Genomic DNA, 14,398 nt, shown 5'->3' with positions numbered 1-14,398 from the left:
TGCATCAGTGTTTGTTTGTTTGCTTCTCTCGGGACATGCTCGGGCGAATCAAGACAATCGAGTCTAGACGGGCAGTTTGAAGGTCAAAGAGGTCATTTAACCCATTGCATAAAGCATCTTCATCGCTCTCGTCTTCACCGCACGCCATCATCACGTTATTCGCCAGCATCGTTGCGCCGCTCTGCGTGTGACTGGCATCTAATAAACGCTGACATCACTTTGCTGGGTCACTTCTTCCGTCGGCACTTTAAATAAATCACATGATTGCCGAGGAAGAGGAAGGAAGTCGACCCGATTTAGGATTTAAAACTGTCCGTCAGGACAACGCCATCGACACCCGTCTGGTTTCAGAGTTACGTTTTAGCTTTGCTTTGTTTTTCCGATACGATTTTACGATGTGGGGAAATCACCCGATGCAATCAAGTGATAAAAAGATCTAAATACAACTGGAACTTTAAATGTGGCTGAGAAAACATATGCTCTTATATCCCCTGAGAAATATCTGCATTGTCTGACGGCATAATATGAAAGCAGAATCATTTAGTTTGAGGCTTTCAGAGGTTTGTCCGCTTAAATATATTCAGTTAAGCTGGAAAACACATTTTAACTCAGGTAAAACCAGAATGAAGTATTTATCCTTGACCTGCGGGAGTTCACTTCAGCCTTAAAGTGTATTTCCAGGTCGTATATTTTAGGATTTGACTTGCTGGTGATCCTGAAATTAACCTGTGTCACCTCCAAATAGTAAAAAATAAATAAATCGAGCTCACGAAAGCAACATGGAAAATATGAGTGTGGACGTTTCTCAGAAAGACGCTGCCGGTCTAAAGGGTTTTTCTGCTGAGAGGCGGAGGTGTGATCGCACCACGACCACGAAAAAACACACAACGGTGCGTCACGGGCGCGGCTCACACCCCAAAGCCACCCTTCCTCTACCTCTGAATTTAACGTCCATCGCTTTGTGTCGTTGCAGCCAGACCCGTTAAACGCTCCGTCGACCGGTCCATCGTGATGAAGATGCGAACGAGGGCCCAGTCCGTCACCTTCCTCCTCCTCCTCCTCTTCCTCCTGGCCTGCTGTGCTGCGTCTGCAGGCAACTGTAAGTACAGAACAATTATTTATTCTTCCTACAGTCAAACACGCTTCTCTGGGTTTTAGCGTCTGTATTTATAATACAGATGAATTAATTTTTTTAAATAGTAAAGTAAAAATTCCTCACATGCTCATAAACCTTCAGTTATGTTTAAATTATAATTAAATGTGACAGGAAACTGGAACAAGCGAGTGATTGTAATATTTGATTTATTTCATCACTTTCATTTCCCATTTCCGTTCGAATCTCAAGGTCATTTTCTGATAATAATCCTCACATAAACGTCATTTTTTAGTGGCATTATAAATGTTCACTCATCTGAGAAAACTCTGACTCCACATTTAAAGTTAAAATAAAGTCTTATATTCAGATTTGTGTTATTTTTAATAATAATGATGATAATAATAATAATAAAGCTGCACCAGCGCCCATGTCCTCTCCGTCCCCGGCAGGGCGCCATCCGTCCCGGAGGTTCGCGCCTCCGTGCTGCGTCAGCCGAACCAACGCCGACATCAGCAGTGACGTCATTGGGGACACTTATCGGAAACCTCCCGCCAGATCTCCATGCGTGAAGGCTATCATGTAAGTTTGCGCATGTTGCGTGAGGCTCGACTCTCCGAACTGAAAGAGTCTCCATTATTTCATTCTCTCTATTTTTCACAGCTTGACCACAAGACGCGGACCGGTTTGCGTTAATCCAGAGGCCAGATGGGTCCCGACATGTAAAGCAGCACGAACACGCAGCAGAATGAACGCAGAAATACCGATTCTAATCCCCGCGTCTCTCTCTGTTCCACAGTCACCGCCACATTTACCGAGTTGTGAAGAACCGGAGCCCGGGGGACGTTCTTCAGAAAGAGAGATAGAAAACGAAATGAAATGTAGAAAAATAATGAATCAGTTGTTGAGTAAAATAGCTTCCTTGACATCTGACCTCTACTGTTGTCTTTAAAATGTTTTTTTATTGTCAAAGCTTGGCATGTACAATAATACACAAAGTATTTATTAAAATTATTTTAAATTAGACGGTAATTCTTACCGTCTATCCATTTTCAAGCAGAATCGAACCTGTATAATATTTAGATTACACTTTTTAAATGAGTTTTAAACCCGACCTCACTGCCATCTAGTGGAAGGAAGCTGAACTGCATTTGTCATTCTGGTGAATTCTGACATGCGTTTTATCGTTTTATCAATGATATATCCACATAAACAAGAGAAAAGCAAAAGGAGCCATTAAAAACAAACACAAATTTACGTCTGACGTCAAACTGCAGCCGCTGACGTCAGTTATTACCACAACAATCACATAAATCTCAATAGTGACGCTGCACTCACCTGTCGTTGCTCGGCTCGAGGCGCGTGGGTGGGGCTTGTCCAATCAACGTATTTCGTAGGCGGGACCTCCGGGATATTAACCAATTGTTTTGTAATCTTGCAATTAGATTCCCGGATGTCCGTGGTGAGGTTCGGGTTAGAAATAATGAAACGTACTTTTTTACTTTGTCAGAATTAAGTATTCAATCGGCTAGAAGGTTGATTTGCTGACGAGACAAGCTGAAAGAGGAAGAGGAAGATTTGTACTTAGTATTTCCTCCCCTTTTTTTTTAATCATATTAGACATCATTACTAAAACAGAATACTACACCCTTCATTCATAAAAACCAAGCATGACGCAGGTCCGATAAAAGATTTAATACAAAAAACAGTTTCACAGGTTTACATTTGAACAACGATACAGCTGTCAAATGTGTGTGTTTTTTTTTGGGCTCTTTCCTGCATTAATGCACAATCATTGATAAACACCTTAGTCCAAAGAGTTCTGTTCTGGTAAAATTCTGGATGGAGATAAAGGCACAAAAAAACAACAATTCAAACCTGAATGAAAAATAAAGGGCCGCCTTATTTTAAATGAGCTTCTGTAACCGGTTGCTTCCCGACCTTTGCCCTCGGGTTGGGACGACGTTCCTACAACGGAAGACGAATGTCGGCAGTGAGATGAATGACCGAAGGACTCGGACTCGGATGGTTTTCTGCGTGACGTTGGGAGTGTAACCCTATTGGCTACGATAACCGCCAATCAAAGAGACCAACGCTACCTTCCGTAAACATGGACTTCAAAGCCGTGGTAAATCTTTTGTTTTAGAGCCTCCCCAATAAAATAAAAAATAAAAAAAAATCAATGCACACACCTAATAGTGATGTAAAAAAAAATGTAAATACAATATACTGAAAATTCAACGTTATAATTAAATATATATAGAATATGGTTTCAAATGATGCATGATATCAGTAGGCACTGTCATGAACTGACGCCCGTCGTCAAGGCAACCATGTTTGCTCCTTCGCCTCGGATACGTCACGAACGATTTGTCCAGACAGGTTGTCCCCCCCGGTGAGTCTTCGCCGCTTCAGAACATCGGTTCCGAACGTCCTTCCCAGAATCCGGCCACCCCTCCGGTCACAGCGTGGTGATTTCCGTTTGCAGGACGGACTGGGCTCTGGCGTGCCTGGGAGGCGGGGCCGAGGTTTCGGTGCCGTTCCTGCTGACGGACAAGGTGTGCAGCCTGTAGTCCCGCCCCCTGAAACGCCTGAAGGACAGGTGCCTCCACATCCGCCTCAGCTCCATCTGGACCTTCCCCCTCACACACACACACACACACATACAGCGAAAATCGAGTTTAGAGTCTGAAGTAGAGACTCTAGAAAGATTAGCGTGAGCTCCGGCTCACCTCGCTGTTGAGGAAACAATAGAGGACGGCCACGATGAGACCCTAAAACACACGCGCACACACAAAAGTAAAAAATACTGCAAGTTGAGGGCACGGCGAAGTCACGCCACAGGTGGGAAGAGACACCGGCGACGCCTTCCTTACCTGGAAGGATCCAAGGCCGAGTTCAAAGAAGATCTTGACGTACTTCAAGGTTTTGTTGGACGGCTCCATCAGGTAGACGAACACCACGTAGTTGACCCCGAACAGAGGGATGAGCAGGAGGGTGGACTTCGCCAGACGCCTGGAGGACACGCATGGAGAAGCCGCTCAACGTCTGCTCACAGCTTGAATCTGGAGCGCGCCCTCTCAACCGAACTACGTCACTTGTACTGCGATTGTTCGTTCCCCCCGACGTCGGCGCAGCGCAGCTTCTGCACCAGGATGCGGATGATGCTGATGAACAGGACGAAATTGATCTGGGAGACAAACCGAGCAGGAAGAGGAAAAGTCAGAATGTCGTTCAGACTGGATAAAAGGCGTCGGAGGAGACACTCACAATGACGGACGTCATGATGGGCCAGTTGATGAGTCTCCTGGGGACGGCGTTCTCGTTCATCTCCCAACACCTGAGAGGAAAGGACACAAATCGGCGTTTAGCTCCACCCCGCCGGATGCTGGCGCCGACGGCGTCCTCACCTCGCGTCCTCCAGCGTCACCCGACATACGATCCAGGCGACCATGAACGCGAGAGGGATTCCTGGGAGAGGGACGGACAGAGCGCAGCGTCTGTTTAGCGTCCCGAGCAGCTGGAGCTAAACGGTGGTGCATTAAGGAGGAAGCGTCGGTGGAAAGACGAGCGCGCTGAGCAAACACAGAGGACGGGAGTCTGTTTACCAGCTGACCTTTAAGTGAAACGCTCCGTCCGTGTTTCTGCAAGAAGCCCTGCAGACAGGAAGCGGCTGGCTCCGGGGGGGGGGACGTAAATATGAAGCCGATGCTAGCAGCTATATAGCAATTAAAAACGGGCTTTCCATTGTTATTAGCGCCGATTTGAGGAACGGAGCGGATGAAATCGTTTCCAGTTATTTTAAGTGGAGGGGGAAAACTGATTTGAGATTTGAGTTAGGAGCTCGGTCCGGGAGCGCCTTATACTCGCGTGTCACGGTACGCCTGTAAAGCCGTCCGGCGGCGTCTACCCCAGCCGATGAGCATGTAGACGGGGAGGCGGGTGGAGTATTTGTGGATGACGAGCAGCAGTGTGTGCAGGTAGACGCCCTCCACCAGCAGCCAGAAGAAGTTGGCCATGATGAAGTAGTTGGAGAACACCAGGCTGGCCTTGCAGTCCACCTGGAACAGCCGACACACACACGCACACGCGCCGTTGGAGGGGCACGGACAGCGGTGGAAACGCGACGGGCGCCGTGCAGGCAGACGCACGCCTCACCAGCGAGGGCTGCGTGCTGCAGTCGACGGACTCGTCGTCCGAGAAGAGCAGCGCGTCTTTGACCAGCACGGCCGCGGCTCGCAGGATGAACGACACGAACAAGTTCAGGTGGATGAAGTTCCTCGTGCAGTGGAGCCTCCTGTGCGCGCACGCACACACACACACACACACACACACAGAGAGAGAGAGAGAGAAGAATGTTAAGAAGCGTGTTTATAGAGGCCGTATCTAAACACGCCGATAGCGGCGAGCGGACGGCTGGAGCGCGTCCAGAGTCCAGACGGAGCTGCGGATCCCGCCAGCCTCACGCCGCCGTGCGCGTTGGGAAACGCTCGAGCTCGAGTGTGCGTGTAGATTTATGCGTGTCCTGAATAATCCTTCAGGCACCCCGTGTTGAGACGAGCTGGCGTGGAACGTTAGAGCCCGCGTTAGAGCAAGCGTGCTCTAAATTCAGGGACATTTAAACTTAACCTGGAGAAAGGTGACGCTTCGGCGAGATACAAACCGCAGCGAGTCGGGATTATGAAGGGTTTTTCTGATTAGAGCTCATCAGAAAGGTCAGGGCTCGACTCTCTACTTGGACCCTCCGCCGTTCCCAACCTCCTCCCGGCCGAAGCATCCGTCAGTCTCAGCTCGAATGCCTTTGCCTCGCTGGTTTCTATCCGCCGCGTTGGCGTTTACCTGAAGGCACAGATGATGACGCCGCCGGTGAGCAGGGAGAGGAAGGACAGGCTGTGGCCCAGAGTGGCCAGAATCTTCACCACCCTGTAGAACACCAGCTGCACACACACAGACAGGAAGCCAACAATTACAGCCAGCAGGCAACAACCAATCAGAGACGAGCATGAGCTAGTAAATACGAATAGAACAAAAACAGCCCTTCTGTATCCCGTCATTGATGAAGGAGGGCCCCGCCTGTGTTTTCTACAGACAGGCTCTTTCACAATAAGAGCACGATTAGGATCTGGATTTTGGAATTGCGCGATGGTGCCTGGCACTCATCGCTGTCGTCATTTCTAAACAACATTCCCCACTTGTGAGAGACCATCTGGCGATTACACACACACACACGCACACACACACACACACACACGATATGTACAGTTTGCATCGTCTTTCCTGAGCAGAAACACTTTACAGGAGGAGTGTGCAGGACGATCTATCGGAATAGAACTATTTCTGACACCTTATGGTTGGACTTTTATATCTACACAGGGAGCAGGTTGCGATCTGCAGCCTCACCACTAGATGTCACCGAAGCCTACACGCGTCACGCACGTTAAACATTTCGTTTCCACACGTGAACGCCTTCATAGAATGAACTGCACACGTTCGGACTCGGCATGAAGCTCGCCGCTAAATTAAAACCAAATCTTTATTCTCAAGCAGCGGAAAAAGACAATAATGTCCTCAGTTTAAATCAGAACTGGAGCAAACTAGTTACAATTTAAACCACGGGGATGTAAAAGCACGCACGCACACGCACGCACACACACACACACACACAGCGGCTCATTCCTCAGACCGATTCTCAGGCCTTCTCTCCGAGACCTGATGACCCGCTGGCCCAGCCTTTTGCCTTCTACGTCCAAACGCGACATCATCCATCAACTCCTGCTGCGGGTTCTCCTCCCGTCTCCTCCTCCCCAGACAGCAGGGAGTCACGCCGAGCGAACCTCCTGGTCTCGCCCGTTGGTCTAAATCCGGTGGGTCATCTCGTTTGTGCTCATAAAACAAGATTGAATCAAATGAAAACATGTAGCTGCATGAAATATCGGTGGACTTCTGACATGTCAGAGTGCACAGCTCCGTTTATATCTGATCGAAATGTTTTTTTTTTTAAATGAGTAATTCCTGAATATTGGCGTCGAGAGCCCGGAAGCCTCTTTCCCGCCGACAGATCACCGCAGGAAAGGTAGAGCAGGTTCCATGATCTTGGAACGCCGTGGATGGCGACATCTGGAAACTAAAGTGACGCCCTGTCGTGATTCTCAGAGTCCGTCCCTGCAGCCTGAGAGCCCGAATTAGAGCCCGAGTTAGAGCGAGTCCCGTGAGATATACAGCACGGAGCTCTGGCGTGGGGCCTGCATGCTGGAGTTCGGCCCAACAGATAGTTTTCCCTTCCTGAGCGATGAGCTTCTGCACTTTTATCGCCTCAATCCAAGTCAGAACTTTGCAGTCGTGTCGTTAATAAAACGCGTTGATGACGTCGTTAAAACGTGCTCATCCTTTGTCATCTAAAGACACACAGAACTGGACATTTCATCGCTTTATTTAAAGAGCTCCGTCCTTTCCGGCGGCGAGAGCGATCCGAGGACGACGAACGGCGTCTCGCCGCGTTTCAAGTGTCTCTTCTGCAGAGAGACGAGCGCCAGCGGTGACGTCTGGCGCTCATCTCGCTGCAGAATGTTTTCCAGACGGAAAACCTCCGTCCTCTTCAACAGGAAGCAAATACAAGACAGTGAAGGAGCCGGAATCCCACACCTGAGGGCTCTGGACAGGATCACCATGCAGCTGTGTGTGTGCGTGCGTGTGCGTGTGGACAGTACATGACTTATCGGATTATGTTCTCCGCTTATTAGATTAGACCTCAAAAACTCTTCTCTTGCAGATTTAGATGTTGCAATAAAGTTTATTTTTAAGTTACCGCCATAAAGTTCATTTCTGAAACGGCAAACCATCATTTTCTAAATAAAATCTGTAATGGAGCTCGCCTCCAAACAAATAAAAAGGAGCCTTGTATACTTTTGATTCAACAAAATAATAATAGTCACTTTAACATTACAGCAGCGGTCGACATCCTCTTCGTGTTTATCGCCATGGGAACCGGCAGAAAACAGCCAAACGACCCATCAGATAGAAACACGGCGGTAAAACGAAACGGGCGACAGCGATCTGACGCTCTCGTTTACGCAGGAAGCGCCGTTTGGACCGCTGGCGTGTTTTAACGCGCTTTGCATCCTCTTTATCTCTTCGCCGAGCCTCAGATACCGTTATCTAAACTCGAGTGCACGCCAGCGATCGTAAAATGAGATTAGCGCAAATCAGAAGAGAAAAAACCAGAAACGGTTTGACCGTCCATGGCGTGATGGACGGAGACAACAAGCAAGGACTGGCGAGGGCGGGGAATCAACTCGGGGACGTTGGAGGATGTTTTTGTTTTTTTTTCACAACCACCTGCAACCTTCAGAGGGTTAACCGTTCAGCGCGGCTTCCTAATCCTCCGAGGAGCTCGGCTGCAGAGGGGAAAATAAATTCTGCCTTCGTCTTGTAGAGAAACAGACGAGGAGGATTAGAGAAGGAAGAAGAACTGAACCCCGCAAGTCAGCCGGAGGAGAGTCTAAGCCCGTGTCTCGCCACAAGTCTCAGCTGCTCGACTCGGAATCCTACAGAACCCGGTCCGGCGGGCGCTTCCATCCCTAAAATCAAATCCCGAATGCCCCCATCTATCTGAGCCCGACGCTCAGCTGGAGGTCAAAGATCCGTCTTCCTCACGTCTGATCTGCTCCCTTAACCCCCCGACCTTCGACCTTGATCCGGTGATTGGACTCTTTTCACACCTCATCGTGTCGCGTGAGAAAAGAGGTTCGGAGGCGAAGTGACGACATGAAGTGTGACCGGACCGCTGCGTTCTCCTCCTCCCGGTTTTCGGTGGAAGCATCATTTGTTCCCTTTCTTCTTGCGTTTGCCATTTTGCCGTTAGCTTGTGTCCGTCCCTCTCCTCGTATCTGGCCCGGTTTTAAAAGACGCACCTTCAAACGACGGCCTGGAGCTGAAACGCACAGATTCCTCCGGCGCGGCGGGCAAAAACAAACGACGGTTGACTAAATCCACATCACGTTGAGATCTCTCTTTCGGGGCGGGGCGGGGCGGGGCGGTAGCCTACTAATCCTTTCCTTTGTGCAGACGGAGACTTTGCACATCCTGTTCTACATTCGCGGATCCTTTATCGAAACCGGGACGCCGGAACTCCAGGAAATCGTCTACTGACATCCCGACAGTTGAACACCTTGAATCAGAAAGAAGAAAGGGCATCGAACGCACCTCTCCGGGTCCGTCCGTGTTGTCGGCCCAGCAGGCGGCGGTGATGACGGGGTAGACGGGGGACCAGCCCCTCGCCGTGCAGTTCCTGCTCAGGTTACCTGAGACACACGGACGGGGACAGACCTTCAGAACCGGCACCTGCTAACCTGCGATGCATCGAACACGCGTCAAGTGGCTCCGCCTCTAAAAACTCCCAAAATCAGATCCGACGGCGACGGCGGGTGGAGCGGCGGAGGACTCACCCTTTTTTCCGGACAGGTGCACGAGGGCGGCGGGACAGGGGAGGGTCCTCACCTCGCCGGCCGCGGCGCTCTGCCAGCAGGACACATTGTCCCACTCGCCGGGACATCCTGGACACGCAGAAGAGGCGTCATTCAGTTACTCACATAGACAGCATCACACGCACACACACGCACACGCACACACGCACACGCACACACGCTGGCGTGGGAAAAACCTCCCCATCCACAGGCTGAAAGCCACAAAGATAAAATTTATTACCACTCTGGTGAAACATTCAAACACAGGAGCTTTAAGAAAACACACTCCTGTGTGCGTGCGCGTGTGTATGTGTGCATGTGTGCATGTGTGCGTGTGTGTGAGTGTGTGAGTACCTGTGCACAAGTACTTCCTGTGTTCTTCAGGGAGGCAAATTAATAATTGATAGAGATTGTGTTGAAACTGCGTCTGAACACACCCACCTTGCAATATTATACACACTGCATTTATAAAGAAATCCTCGTGTGTGTGTGTGTGTGTGTGTGCGTGTGCGTGTGTGCGTGTGCGTACCTGTGCCACCAGGCGTCTGCTGCTCCAGTTGCGTCACACACTCGCTCATGGATCTCTGCATCTCCCAAAAGAAGTGGCATCGGGGAAACTTTCCATGAACCTGTCAGGAGAGGAAGTAAATATGAATATTAATATCTCCTCCATATTACCGCGCATTCCGAGTGTCGTTTCTCCCACACGCCAGCCTGTGCCTGAAGCACACACAGTCGCAGTCAGACGACGACCGGTGGGAACTTTCACTGGGAATAATTCAGCATCATCAGGAAAGGAAACTTTCCTCCGACCGCAGTCATTGTCGAATTGCTTCCAGTCATCTGCATAGAGCAGAAGCGGCTTCACGCCCAATAAAAGTCTCATCAAACCGTTTATCACAACAACAGACTCCTCCTCTTCCTCTTCCTCTTCCTCCCCTCGTTAGCAGCTCTGATATCGGCTGATCGTCGACCGCAAAAGATGAATCCAGGAAGCGCGAGCGTGTCCTGGTGTGGCTGATGGTAACCATGGATACACACACACACACACACAACCTCCCTGTTGACCAATCAAACATCACTTCATCTTCTGACGGCATTCCCGATCGTTCCTCTAAACTCCGCTTGGCATCCCATCCTGCAGGATCCACTCATCATCTCTGGAACGGAGATAAAATCTGGATAAAGTCTGGAATGGAATGAAATTCATTAGAAATAATCTGACAGGCGCCGGCGTGCGTCAGGCGATACGGATGCAGCAGCCGGGCTTCGGAGTAGGAAAATGATTTCCTGACTTCTAAACGCCCGACGAGTCCGCCGAAGACGACGAGGAGAGCTTGAGGAACATTTTATCCATCACATTAACATTTGAACGTGCGGATCTTAAAACTAAAGGTGAGACATTCTGTTTTAGTTTTGCTCAATAAATGACACTAAATTAAAGATGACTTCACATTTCTCCAGGGATGATAAGTAATGGCGTAAACTTGAGGTGTTCCTCAGGGAGGACAGTTCGCTCCTCTCTCGTTTTAAAGCTTTCACTTTTTCATTTGTCAGAACGCTCCTCTACAAATAGAAAAATGCGAAGGATGGAGGATGAACCATTCGACTTTATTTCATCTGCCGCTGTCTAACGAACGCCGTTTCTCATCTAACACACACACACACACACACAGATCCATCATGGATGAAACATCAGATTGCATTTAAAATCATTTTTAAATCCAGTTTGTGAACCTGGAACTCTTCAGGAATGTTCCGAGTTATGAAGAATGTCTGTCGATGCCAAAACGTATTTATAGACATTTATGAGAGATATGACATCATCGTTCCGCTATAAACAATCTGTTGAGCATCTTTAGTGGCTTATAAGCAGATTTAAAAACGCTTTTACAGACGATTAATCAAAGTTCAGAGGCAGTGATATTTTGTGATTGATCCTCTGTTAGAATATAAACCTCTCTCTTTAGGTTTGTTATTGTCTGGAGATAAATTGATTCCGTATTATCAGTCATGAAATTTCTCCAGCTCTAATTAAAAAAAAAATTCTATATAAGACGTTAGTCACACTCTGACGTCACTTTTACACTGTTTCTACAGACTTAATCATCTACTTGGGTGGTTTCTCTAAAGGTCCACAAGAACCAGACCCCGAACATTAAAAATTAACCAGCAACAGCCAAAAATGTGCTGCGTAACAACGACCCTGAACGCAGCACGACGCCCGTTTGAGACGTTCAAATACAGCTCCAATAGAAACATTAGGGGAAAAAATTAAAAGAAAATAAAAGAAATGCAACTATAAACTCATCGTGTGAATATTTTAGAGTATTTCGGTGCTTTAAAATCGATTAGAGCTCAAACAATAAAACGAGCCTGATATCCGCGTAAAGGTGAGACTCCTTCTTTTTAAACATTTCCGATCATAATGATTGATGACTGACCGTGCGGATAAAAGCGGCGCCGAGCAGGAGCAGAGCGAGGAGCTGCGGGAGGGTCATGGTCGCATCTCATCCAGATCCAGCAGCGGGTCGAATCCCCTGAAGCTCATTTAACCCAAACCAACAGGAAACACGCACCGAAACGACGCGCAGCCTGTCAACTCAGGTCTGTGACGCGAACGCGCAAAGACGCTTGTTTCTAAATAAATAAATAAATAAAATCAATCCCAAAATGTATTTAAAAAAAAGTTCAACCCGAATAATGGTCCAAAACGACGCGAACCGGTCCACTCTGTGACGCGTTCAGGGTCCGGAGTGAATGTGAGATTCGCTCTCACCCCTCTGGTCAATTTCACACACAATTGCGCGTTCTCGTCACGCGGGTCTTAACGCGCGCGCTCCGGACGCGACGGAGACGCCTAAGGTTCACACGAAGCCAACAGCGACGCCTAGCGGCCGATCTGCGCCACTACAATTTAATTCTTACCTCCGCCAAGGAGGTTCTATTTTGCGTTTGGCTGTTTGTTAGCAGGATAATGGAAAAACTCCTGGATGGATCTTGATGAAATAAATCCTGAAGATGGGTCTTGGTATAATTTAAATCCCATTAAATCTTGAGAGCGATCCGGATACCCGTCTGGATACAAATTATTTTTTGATTTTCCCATTTACTTTTAACAGAGGCTTAAAAAAAATCTGCATTCAATTCACTCACCAAAAATCACAGATTTCATTTAAACGATGTCACGATGCTCCTCTAATTGGGCTAAATGTGGTAACCATTGTATTTTTAATCAAATTAAGAATCTGAACAATTCCTCCACCGCTTGTGACGTCATCTCTTTTTTTCTGCCTATTTGTGCAACTATTCCCAGACTGAAATAAACCACGGACTTCCATTAAGTTTACTCTAACAGTACATATTAGATTAGATGACCTTTATTATAGTACATATAATTAATAATATAGTTTTTTTATGTATTTATACTTAGTGGGAAACCTGGGGCTGTTTCGATGAACACAAAATGAAGACACACACGAAGCTCTTCCTCATCAGCTCTCAGTCTCTCTCTGCTTGTAGTTTTTATCGCCGTCGAGCTTGAGAAGCTCAGCTCACACAGATATGTGGTTGAAAATGGGAGCAATGTCAGAATAGCTTTGTTGGCTAGAACGGGGAACTCCTTGGCAACAGATAACCAGAAACTGTCCAAAGGAAGATCAGCAAAGTTCAGCTTTAAACCACCATCTTGTTTCAGTTCAGTGTAGTGATGGGAATTCCAGCTCTTTTAAGAGAGCCGGTTCTTTTGGCTCCCAAGTGGCTCCTCAGATTTTTTTGTTGTTGACAAAATTAATTTAATACCAAATCATGTGCAGTGTAAAATTAGCTACTAATGTAAAAACATGCAATATATCAAATGTTTATTAAATGTCTTTATTTAAATCCTCTTTGCACTGCTAGCTACAATAAACATATTATATAATATAAAATACAAAACCAAACCAAACACATCTCACAGAGAACAAGGTCAAATCTCTGCATTTAAATCTCAAACAACACAACAAGAAAACATAAATTAAAAAGTGCAAAAGATAAAGCAGCATCAGGTAACAGTTCTACTGTTTTACTGAAGATTGGCATCAAAGGAAACCAAGTGGCTCAGCTTGGAGGGGCTGATCCTGTTTCTCCTTTCTGTTATCATCTGTCCTGTTCTGGAGAAGATTCTCTCTGAGGGAACAGATGTTGCCACGATACAGTCTCAATCTCCGTGTGTGAGACGTGGGTAGACTGAACACCTGGACTCCCACCAGCTCAGTGGGTCTGCACTTCTTTGGATAAGCGGCTCCTCAAGATACGATCTTACTTTATTTTATTTTGCCTTTGTGTCAACCGCGTTAAAATGTGTCCAGATTTCTACGTTTTCTATCGCTCGTTTTTTTCCTCACCCTTTCTAGCACGTCGTTTGTCTCTAGTCTAAAGTTCTCTCTCTCCCTGCCTCCCTTTCGTTTCGTCCGCTCGCTGTGCTGCGTGTGCGTAAACACCCCCCACCCCCTGCTCGTTGTGGACACGCACACGCCCACACACACACACATCTCGACCAATCACGTTAGACTTTAACAGACTTTTTTTTTGGCTCACAATGACGGAAACCAGCTCTTGTCGTTCACTTCAAAGTCTGAAGAGCGATCTACGGGCGGCACACACACTTTATTACAGCGCGGACACCCGACAATGTTAATTACGTGATATTAGAAAAAAAAATATATATATATATATATATTTTTTTTTGGAAAATTTCTCACGGCACACCTGACGATCTCTCGCGGCACACCGGTTGGGAAAAGCTGAACTAGAGACACACACACTGGAAGCCACATTAACCCATGAACCAAAATCCACACGC

General features: G+C 47.5%; 1 protein-coding gene across 1 annotated transcript; it reads right to left on the bottom strand.

The window, feature by feature from the left end:
- Positions 1–3,538: 3,538 nt before the first annotated feature.
- On the bottom strand, positions 3,539–12,056 carry LOC137904120 (vasoactive intestinal polypeptide receptor 2-like). The gene is made up of 13 exons (XM_068748282.1): positions 12,000–12,056; positions 10,085–10,184; positions 9,538–9,645; positions 9,296–9,393; positions 5,933–6,030; positions 5,252–5,390; positions 5,004–5,154; positions 4,504–4,564; positions 4,364–4,433; positions 4,192–4,283; positions 3,970–4,108; positions 3,826–3,867; positions 3,539–3,728 (listed from the first exon to the last, which is right to left on the bottom strand). Exons 1-13 carry the CDS (start codon positions 12,054–12,056, stop codon positions 3,555–3,557), a joined length of 1,329 nt encoding a protein of 442 aa, XP_068604383.1. The 3' UTR covers positions 3,539–3,554.
- Positions 12,057–14,398: the final 2,342 nt, after the last annotated feature.

Source organism: Brachionichthys hirsutus, chromosome 14, assembly GCF_040956055.1.
Source record: "Brachionichthys hirsutus isolate HB-005 chromosome 14, CSIRO-AGI_Bhir_v1, whole genome shotgun sequence".
In the NCBI taxonomy this organism is placed as follows: domain Eukaryota; kingdom Metazoa; phylum Chordata; class Actinopteri; order Lophiiformes; family Brachionichthyidae; genus Brachionichthys; species Brachionichthys hirsutus.
Note: the sequence above shows the minus strand (reverse complement) of the source record. Positions and strands in the feature narration are given on the sequence as shown.